Here is an 11,180-nt window from a genome sequence, read left to right as displayed (position 1 = left end):
ATAAAAAATGTTTCTTTCATTCAATCATTCATTCATCTCAAGTGTAAAAAATTGCATTTTAGCTGTTTTATTGGGACGACACAAGAATGAACAAAAGATTGCGTTGTTTTCGTTCTACAAACGTTTTTGATCTTTGTGTCAAATTCTGAATTTATTTGTAGTAATTGATTTGACTCGTGATTGCCTTCTTACTTCTTACTATATTGACTTCTTGCTTTATGTAAATTGATAAACAAACACTGTATATATTATATTTATATTATATTATATTTAGTCTGTTCTTGCTCAATCGTTGCTAACGCACTGGATCCACTTTTCTATAGTCCGCTACTTCCTTGCGAGTTTAAAGCCCTTCTCCTCACGCAATTTTCTATCTCTTTGTTGGCATATATATGAGAATATCTTACCTTTTCTTGGCAGTCACTGAAAGTGTTAATCATTATAACATTGGACAAGATCCATCGACAATTTTGTCTTTGATATATCAACGGATGCAACGTCGCGAGCGCCTACGAGTTGATTTTTTGTCGATCCGTTTGTCGTAGTCGACAAAGTCATTTTCGTCCTCGTGTCATTGAGGGTACATGAAGTACCACTTGAGGATGAACAGGGTCTTGTCAAGTTCCAGCTCGGCGGCGCTCAGTTGCTTGAGACGCTTTTCGACGTTTTGCAGCGTCGCTATCTCGGGAGGGGTTAAGGTTTCTTCTACCTGTAACAATAAGTAATTCCGATGTCGAGTAAATAATAATTATAATCTGTTTTCATTTCTAAGACCGGTTACACACAGACTCCCTTCCCATATCCAGTCTAGCCCATCTATCGCTTCTTTCAAGAAACGGTTGAAAGCGCATTTTCTTGCTGAATTCTCTTGGTAATCATGTCATTGTATTTTTTACATACTTATTTATGTATATGTGAACCTAGGTGTATATATTACATTACATACATATTTATGTTATTTATTATGATTCATTATAATACTTATGTAAGTATGGTATTTTTATTTTTATTTATGTAGTTTATTATACAGACTGTATATTTGAAAGTGGGACATACTTATAGAGTGCGTTATAATCCTGATTCTGAATCCAAAAAAATAATAAACTAATGAACTTAAACTTTATAAAAAATATTCTTTTCATTTTTTTTTTCGACTACTACTTGAGAACAACATTAGTTATCGAAATCTATGCACATCACTATTATTACTTCGACGCAGCGGCGAAAAACAAAGCACAGGTCGCGGGTGGGGACGCGGGCGCATACGCGAATTGCTCAGTGCACGACCTTGATCTAACGAAGACACGTAAATTATTTGTACTTCCGCTCGTCCAATCGCCGCAAAATGGATATTTATTCTAACGTCGAACTGACCGAGATGGTGCGACTTTACGCAATAAGTGGTGATAGTGTAAGGCATTGAAATGTTCCCAAATCGGAGTATCGAAGTGTTGCGTGAGAGGATTATCTCAGCATTTTATACTGTGAGACAAAATGTGTTTGTGTTGTACACTTTAAAACAAAACTTAATAATGCCGTGCTAGACTATGCATTGTGGAAAACGGTGGACATTTTGAACACTTAACACTCCGTACCACGTAAGTGTAAAAATAAACTGTAAATAACTAAAAAATCAATCATTGTAAATAATTTGATTTCACATTTTTAACTACGCCAAAAACCTCAATTCTTATTAAATGATAACTAGTTACTAAATCATAAACTTATCTTTTTTAGTATGTAAAACATTTCGATGATAGTTCAAGTAAAAAATAATTAACATAAGCCAAAACGTAAATGTGAAATCATTGTTATTGTTGCTGTCTCACTCGGCACTCGCTTGGTAGTATTCCCATTGAACTCGAAATCAAGCGTAAAGGGAATCGGTTTATTCCTATGGACACTTCAAAACACATTTGTTGATTTATTTTTTGTTCTATCCCATATCCTAATTTTATCTTAGTCTATGTTAAGTTGTAACATGATTTACTTTGACATGTATGAATATGTCTCACTTTCAAATATACAGCCTGTATTTTATTTCTTCCGCATTCTGTCTTGCACGCTTTTGCCCGCTTTAACATTAGCTCTTACTGCCCTGGATTGGCTGGAAGAGATCTCTTTTAGAGATATTCCACCTTTGCTCACTTTCTGTTTATGTAATATTTCTGTTGTATTTATTTGGTGCAATAAAGAATATTACACATGGCGACTTTTAGTAGCGATGCAAGTAGTGTAGTGGCTAATCGTCTACCTTTTTGCATCGATGCAATCGCCTATAGATCGCAAGTGTAGCGAGGCAATCGCGCGTTTGCATCGCCGCTAAAAGTCGTCTGTGTAACCAGTCTAAGAAATTAACTATGGATGTTAAGAGACTAATCAACCAGGTAGCCAGTCAAAGGATTATTTCTTAGATTTTAAAATGGAAAAGTGTGTTATTTTTAACCGACTTTAATTAAAGGAGAAGGTTCCCAATCCAACTGCATTTTTTTATGTATGTTACGCGATAACTTCGGCATTTGTGTACCGATTTCGATGATTCTTTTGTTGGAATGAGAGTACCTCAGTATAGGTCCCATTTAAATTTGAAGAAAATATTCCACGTTTAAGGGTGGCAAACTAAGAGATGAATCCGGTTTCGCGCACTTTCCAGTAACCGATTTCAATAAAACTTGGCAAATAGATGTAATTCCACAAATTTTTTAGTCGGTTTTTTTTAGTACTCTGTACTAATTGTAAGTGACTAAATTGGAAGAATATCAGGGAGGCACTGACGTCGTCGATGTGCTGCTGCGCCTCGCCGCGCAGGCGCATGCCGTGCACGAGGCTGCGCACGCGCCGCTGCTTGGCGAAGAGGCGCTCGTGCGCCGCGCGCTCGTGCGCGCCGCGCCGCAGCACGTTGTGCAGCGAGCGGTAGCACATCTCCTGCGCCGTCTGCGCCACCTGTGAGCGAAGCTTAGGCTAACTCTGCGATTAATGAAAATTCACTACTTTCATCCACAATTCCAATAAAATAACTGCCTTATAAAGCGAGATGACACATTACAACACTGACAAGATCTCCTTATTTTGACCTCAGAAATCCTAACAAATACCGTCACTTACACAACTGAAATTTACTCGTAATTTTAATGAATATGAAATATTTCCATAAATGATTTTTTTCCCATTTTTGATACGAAGATCGAACACAAAGAAAAATTCCTTCGATCTGACTGGATTCGAACCAGTGTCTGTTGCCATACCAGGGCTACCGCTGTTACCAACTGACATCACGACAAATAAATAAACAATTAACACAGCTACTTTTCTCTCAAAATTTTAACTTTATTCATGCTATAGGGTATGATATAATCATAATAAATTAAGTCTACGATATTGCATGTCCAATGTAAATTCACCAATATAAAAAAGCTATAATAAAGTATGAAGTTATTACACACCTCGTACAATTTGACGTGGTACAAGTAAATCGCCTTCGCCATACCACCTGAAGACGCCGCTTTTCTCATTGGCTGGAAACATAAAACAAAACTGTAGTGCAATAAGGCGTAATAACTAAATAAATAAAACATGTCATGAATCATCTGCTGAGCACTGCTCTACCAGCCTAAATACATACCTGCACAGAAATGAAGTGTTCTTCTAACAATTTGTACGTGAGCTCTTTGCATTCTTTATTGGGTAGCATGGCGTGTTTTTGTATGTCCTCTTCTTCTATGTACTTTTTCGATCGGATTAAGCTGCAATGTTAAATAAACAAATTAGCATAATGTGTCCTTCGAGGTACTTGAACTTTTGGAATATTATACTTAATCCTTTGACCGCCGTGGACTCTTTAAAACGTCTTACATTCACTTTGCTGATACGCCAATGACGCCTTGTCCGCATCACTGCTAAAGGGCGCCGTGTGTGACTGCTCTTAGAGTCAATTTCAATTAAAATTAATAAATAAATATTAAGATATTCCTTGTTTTATTTGTATATTCTAGTTATGTTATTCTAGTTATTCATAGTTGCATTTTATGGTCAGTTCTTTTCTTTTTTGACTTAGGAGAATTGAATTAATGTATAGTGGAAATTCACAGAATGTCACATCACTCACATGGGCTTGGCATCTAGGGAACGAAACTAGTTTTTGTCAGTGGCAGTCAATAATACTATTCATTTGCAAATATCAACCTTCTAAAATTCCGCAGCAAGGTTGCATTTCCCGTGAATCGACACGAATAAGAACATTATTCTAGATTAGAATTGTTTAGAAATACAATATAGTTAACATTGTAAACAGAGGACACCTTTTTTATTGTATAGTCTATTAGTGCACTCTACACGACTAAAGTTTCTCAATAGTAATTACATTCTAAGTGTTCGATCTATATATTAATAATTATAACAAACCAGTGGAGTAATTTCACAAAAAATAATTGAAAATCGTGGTGGTGAAACATCCTGACAAACACTTCATTATTACATTCGTTAATTTCCGTAAAACCCGACTGACTCCGAAGCTTGGGCTAAAAAAAATTGGCAGCAGGCAATGATCATTTTTACTTTGCTTTGTACTTTTTACTATTTGATGTTTTCTTTAGTACATTGGTGTTTCAATGTCTATCACAGTACGTAACACTAAGGACGATGAACAGAGCGATGTTCTTTATACTTTGGCTCGTCTTACGGAGTGGTACAGGATTTATTTTCAATTTTAAGGGAGATATGCCGTTGTGCTTTTCAAATGACTAATGCAAAATAACGAGTTCTTAGGTTTTCGCGATTGTTACACATAGGAAATGAAACTATTTTTCCGGATTTAAATCGCGTATATTTTGACATGGTCAACCGTGACCATGGGACCTGTAAAGGGCCCGAAACGTCGGTTTGTTTGAAAAAACAAATAGCCGTGGGGCGACGGCTTAAGAATACATTGTCGCCTCCCCATACATGCCCGTGGGGGTCGTAAGAGGCGACCGAGGGCGTCACAAGTGTCCATCTGCTTAGCATTGTGGTAGGCTCTGTGCCGACTGGATAGCGACCACAGTACACACGGCGGAAAACCCTCCACAGTGAAACGCTTTTGCGAATCGCGTTCAGGGATCAGTTGGTGTACATCCAGTGCATTTGGCCAGACCGGCAAAATGATAGTGACGGAGTGAAGATATTTGAGTTTTCCATCCGTTACTCTCATCTCTGGACTGTATTCGCACTTTCCATCAGGCGCGGTGCAGTCATTTTGTCGAGTCGCAATAAAAAAAAAAAAATAATGCAAAATAAACTAAAATATTAAAATATGAATTGAAAATTTTGTACATGGTAGTCCTTAACATTGTCAAAACAAGAGACAAACTCAACCCTTTTGCCAATTTTTAAGCTTAAAATAATTATAGCCTTAGATTGTAGCGTCGACATTCTTCGGCTTAACATGTATTATAATATGTGAAATAAGCAAACGAGAGACCGGAATATTCTGGCGGCCTTGGAGCCGAGCCGCTCGGTGAGCGCGTGCTCGAGCGCGGCGGCGGTGAGCTGCTCGCTGGCGCGGCGCACGCGCACCAAGAACTGCCCGCCGCCCGCGTCGCCGCTGCGCCGCACGAACTCCGCGCCATTCTCCTCTGCGGACATTCGTATTGGTTATTGGCTTACACCATTCGACAATGTACAATTCGTACCTGTATAAATTAATGCTCCTAAAACTTATCTTCTTCTGACACTATAGACCGTCCACCATCTTTCGTAAATTGGAGGTCCAATAAAGGACATTCAGATGAAAATATAATAAAATTTAAAATCGGGTTATTTTTTAATAGTAATAAATTAAAACAGACATAGTGAATAATAATTTGCCATTGTATTTTGTCGGATAAGTTCGTATTTGTCTTGCTTTCTCAATTAGTTTCAGTACCCTCGTGACACCGTACTATTGTACATACGGTACATACCGAGCACCTTCAAATACTGCTCCAAGTGCTTGACCAGCGTTTGCCGGTCCGCAAGCCTGGCGCAGCTCTCGCGTAACTCATGCGCAGGCGCAGGCGTGCCCTCTACGGGCCATGAGGGGGACGACAGGTACATGTGCTGCAGTAGCACGCGCATCAGTTCACCCGCTGCAATTGAATGTGTCGACAGAGTTAGTTAGGACAACATCAAATTACGAGCTGTGCAGGTTAAGGACTTATTGCTATACTAGAGGAGCAAATTCTCGACAGCTGTAGTCATATATTAAGACATGAAAGAAAACTGAAATCATCACTAAAATTTTTCTTCGAGATTGTATCAATTACAACTAGTGGAGTATTTTCATAAAAAATATATTAATAAATGTATTTATAATTACAGCGACAACTATTATAAAAATAGCGACATCTCTTAGCAGCCGCTGGTAGTTGTAAAGGTTGGTCTAGTGAAAAGAAACTTTCATAAGTTTTTGACAAGATGGCGCTACAGCAAAAATCCATTTGAACCAAATACAAACATAGAGCAATTTGTAAGATCTGCTGACTCAATTTATTTTATTCAATTACATGGTACTTTAAAAACATCATTATATTAATAAATTAAATGTTAATTTGTCTTTTTCACCTGCAATATGGAACTACCTTGGTCGTGTTTGTGGGCAGTCCATGCACTCTGAAGTCTGCATTTATGTATATGCACTCATGAGTCAGACTATACAGGTATCAGACGATACAAGCAGCTAGTACGTTCGTCTGCTAAAACTTAGCTGTGTGATTTAGGCGCTGCCATTTTATTTAGCCAGATACGCTAAACAGTGTGTTATTTTTACCTTAGTTGCGGACATCCGCGTTTTATGTGTTTTTTAGAAAGATAATATTCATATAAAGTTCCTAATAAAACTCTCCAGGCTGTATCTATCATAGTTTTAGAGAAACTTACAAAATCGAGACAAATCCATAAAATCATATTATTTCCTTTCCTGCAAATGATTTTTCTTTAAATATTTCATGTTTTGATAGAGAACTACTAAAAGCACCAATAAATACAAAAAATAAAAAATATCAAGCTTTCCTATGCCACAATTTTTTTTTTCTATGATTTCCTTATTTTTTTGTGAAGAATTTTTGCATACTAGCATTTTTTTTCAACGCGGATATGTTAATTACAGTAATAAGTACTACCACAAAAAAATACCAGATGCAACAAACAGAAGAGTTCAGAAACATTCAATTTTAAATTTTATGTTAGGGTTGTCACTGAACATTTATCCTGTCTGCAAAGCGCAATATTATATATTCATATCTTACTTTACTCACTTCTTAATTTTATTTTCTTCGAGAGGATTGGTGATCATCGGAAGTGACCCTACCCTCCGATTCTGAAGTGGCACAACATATTACAGAGTCCATTTTTCGGACATTGGCATTCCAAAAACTTGTAGATCTGGTCTGATTTAAAACAGTAGAGTACAACTTCCAAAAAGTCGTGATTTGTGGTGTTTTTAAACGAATATGAATAAGGAAATTGGCATTTTATAACAATATCGTTAAATTTGAACAAAACTTAGCAAGTATTTAATAGTAAATATTTTTTACCCTCAATATCGTTACATTATTTGATCTTTGTATTAGTAATTATACAAACAACTTGTGGAGTAATTTCACAAAAAATAATTGAATTTCAATTAAATATAAATTTAATTAAAAGTCAATAGGGACATCTCTACCCAGGGCTGGTAGATGTAAAGTTACCTGACTGGGTGACTAAATACTTTCATAGATGGCGCTACGGCTAAAAAGTCGTTGAAAACCAAATACAAAGATCCGACTCGCGAATTTTTCCATGTGCTTGTTGCACATGGAAATATTCGCGAGGTCCGCTAGTTCGTTCCGTGGCTTAGTTGGCATAGCATCTGCCACGGTTTGCTAGAAGACGTCGGTTCGGATCCGGCCCGATCGATTGGATAATTTTCTAATTTCGTTCTGGACAGGGTGTTCAAGTAATGCCCCGGAATGAGCTCTAGCTATTATTGTTTAATGGAAGTGAGGTCATCGAGTCTTACTATGAGTGGCGAAGCTACGCGAGCAATTCGCCAAATTGAGAACAAACGTCATTTCTTACCATTGTCATCGATGCGCCGAGATATTGCTTTGATCATAATGTCATCTCTGAAGTCTTGATGGAATCTGTCGTAGTTCACCCTCCAATATACGTCTAGAAAATAAATAGAAATTGTACAACAAGAATATATTTCCAACCCTTATTTTAATAAATGTACTTCTTGAGGTATTGTTTTATTAGTAGTGCCTTGTGAACAGTATGTCCAGTATACCACGAGACTTTATGCCACTTATGACTACAGTCTTAAGTGTAAAGCTGTGTGCACATTAAGACATCTTCTTTGCATGATAGTCACCAGTAGTACTAGAGCAACATATTGTTCAAATTATAAAAGTCCCTTTTCCCAAAATGACTGATTTAGTAAATGTCTTTGTATTTAAATGTCTTAGCTAGAAATATTTAACTTATTAGACAAATCTGTAGCATAATATTTTCCATTTCTGGCTACAGTTGTTTTGTGTCATAGATACTTCCGTGTTACTAATAAAAAAAACTATAAAGACTAATGCTCACGCCACACAGAGGTGGCCGCGGAAACGTTCCGGGCGCGGGAATTTTACGAGCCGACGCGCGGCCACCGCGCGTTTCAGTGTGTCAGGGTTCATATAAACTCGTACATTACAAAAATTTCCGCGTGCGGAACGCTTCCGCGGCCGCTTCTGTGTGGCGTGAGCATTATTCGAGCTTTTAGGTTCTCACGATTGTTACACATTGGAAATGAAACAATTTTTTCGGATGTTAATAGTGTATATATTTTAAGTGTTTTTCAAGTTCACAGAAACTAGCGTTTCATTGGTTTCGTGACCATAGGCGTGAGCATGGGACTTGTAAAGGTCTCGAGACGTTGGTTTGTTTGAAAAAACAAGTATACGCAATGTATATATTTATGGGACTTGTCAACTTATGTCTCAGGGTGACGGGCGCAGCGGTAAGTAAGTAAGGCAGCTTTGAAATTTAAAGCTCTGAGTGGCGCTGTAACTTATCAACAGACGTGTAGTAAGCTACACGATAGATGGTAAGCCATCAGACACACGACTTGTTCATCTCGTTGATGTTATAAAAATATACCTTTACAGCAACCAGCGGCTGACAAGAGATGTCACTTTAACAATTGTAATTTTTTAATATGAGGTTTATTAGATATCACGATGTTTTGCTACAATTCGATTTTTTTTCGCGAAATTACTCAACTTCTACTATCGACGGAAGGCATTTTTCGTAGTGTTCGATCTTTGTATTAATAATTATAACAAACTAGTAAAGTAATTTCACAAAAAATAATTGAATATAATTGTAATAGACCATTGTGATATTTATTAAACGTCATATTATTACCACGATATTTATTTATTTTTTTGTGAAATTACTCCACTAGTTTGTGTTAATGGCCCCGGTTTGGCAACTCTTCGTCCGAATAATTACTGCCCAATAAGTAATACTCGACCAAATTAAAAGACGCGTCGCGTAAATGACGCTTCATATTCGGCATTGTTTTTTATTCTGGTCGAGTGTAATATTTATTTGACAGTAGTTGTTTCGGATGGATATCGAATGGAGAACGGGAGTAGACTCCCAGACACAGGTTAGAGTCCAGTCAGGATGAAGGAATTTTTCTTTGTGGTAGATCTTTATATTAATAATAATAATCGTTTTATACTCACTGTCATTAATACCCGACAGGTCTCCACTTGCAACGGCCTGCACAAGTGCGCGAACATCAAAGTCTGGCACAATAGTTGCCACTGGCACCAATGTCGGAATGTCACTACCCTCTTTAAGTTCCGCCACTGGTGCTTGTTGGATGTACGTCGCCGTCGCCAAACTCACGAATGTGTCTTTAAGGCTTATTACCGAGATGTTTTTCTCCTGGAAATTGAAAACATCCTACATTTAGCAGAACAAAAATTAATTGAGAATATAGACATAGAGAATTAAGTAACATTTGTATTTAAATAATTATTAGACATAAAAACACAATCTAAGATAGATAGATAAAACGTTTATGGTTTATGGTCTGGCGTCACACAGTCCACAATAGAATAGAGTAAATGGATTAAAAGGGAAACACAGAAATCAAAATTAAAGAAAAGAAAAAAAACAAACAGCAAAACTATAAATTAAAAAAATCATTAAACATAATAATAGCCTAATGATCAACAGCTTGTGTGTGCTAATGCAATGGTCGTGCCTCAGTGCAAAATTTGCTCAAAAAGAAAACATAGATTTTCAGCCACCACTGTCGAGGGCAGCGCGTTGCGGTGCATCAAAAGCAAAAACATTGTGAAGTGAATGTAGTGTGTAGTGTAATGCATCTAACTACGAGAGGTAAAGATAGGTATTTCACTTAAAAATAGGCCTGAGTTGTGAACCATGTGATAAAACTTAGTTAAAAGACATAAGTGAGTTAAATTAATATTTAAAACACAACATACCTTATCATCTTTAAACTTAGTAGCAATAGTGACAAGTAACACAGTGGCAGTGCAAGTAGCACGTTGCAGGAGCTCTTCTATGAGTAACTCAGCTTCACTACCATATTTACTTTTTATTTCCAGTAGGTACCTGATGGCGAAAATTAATTACAATGCATTGAAATGCATCTTACATCAAAGTTCACTCAAAACCCTCGGAGGTAACTTCAATAATTGTAAAATAAATATAAACTGAGTAAAATAAGCTAACCAACAACATACCTAGGATATCTAATGAGCAGTAGGACATTTTCAGGAAGTAGTTTGTAGTCTGCAATAGTTTCATTTGCTGATGGCTCAAATGTGGCTAAGTCAAACTTAAGTAGAGAACGAAGACTTTCCACTATCTGTAAACAAATGAGAAGAGTTTAAGTTAATTTAAGTTAGTTGATGGTAACATCAATTCCCATTTCTATTCTCACTCCTGCACTGTTCATGTGATCAGACTTTGGAATGCGCTTTCATTACTGTGCACGAAAGTAAATTGCTAGCTATTTTCAAAATAAGAGTTATGGAGCATTATTATCCACTGTATCATCCCCTTCATATGTATTATATTATGAAATATGTATTTATCCAAGTATTTATATAGTTTATAATAATTTAATGTCATTGATATTGTTTTTTTATTACATA

General features: G+C 36.8%; 1 protein-coding gene across 1 annotated transcript; it reads right to left on the bottom strand.

Annotated features, from left to right (window-relative positions):
• Window positions 1–277: 277 nt before the first annotated feature.
• On the bottom strand, window positions 278–10,981 carry LOC113238047 (DNA-directed RNA polymerase III subunit RPC3). Its single transcript, XM_026474772.1, has 11 exons — window positions 10,967–10,981; window positions 10,767–10,891; window positions 10,506–10,635; window positions 9,735–9,939; window positions 8,074–8,166; window positions 5,937–6,101; window positions 5,456–5,609; window positions 3,623–3,743; window positions 3,444–3,515; window positions 2,776–2,943; window positions 278–709 (listed from the first exon to the last, which is right to left on the bottom strand). The coding sequence occupies exons 1-11, from the start codon at window positions 10,979–10,981 to the stop codon at window positions 572–574; spliced, it is 1,386 nt and encodes a 461-aa protein (XP_026330557.1). The 3' UTR covers window positions 278–571.
• Between the last annotated feature and the right edge of the window lie 199 nt (window positions 10,982–11,180).

This window comes from Hyposmocoma kahamanoa, unplaced genomic scaffold (genome assembly GCF_003589595.1).
Source record: "Hyposmocoma kahamanoa isolate Upper Pololo Valley unplaced genomic scaffold, ASM358959v1 103, whole genome shotgun sequence".
In the NCBI taxonomy this organism is placed as follows: Eukaryota; Metazoa; Arthropoda; class Insecta; order Lepidoptera; family Cosmopterigidae; genus Hyposmocoma; species Hyposmocoma kahamanoa.
The sequence above is the reverse complement of the archived record's forward strand: the minus strand, read 5'-3'. Positions and strand labels throughout refer to the sequence as shown.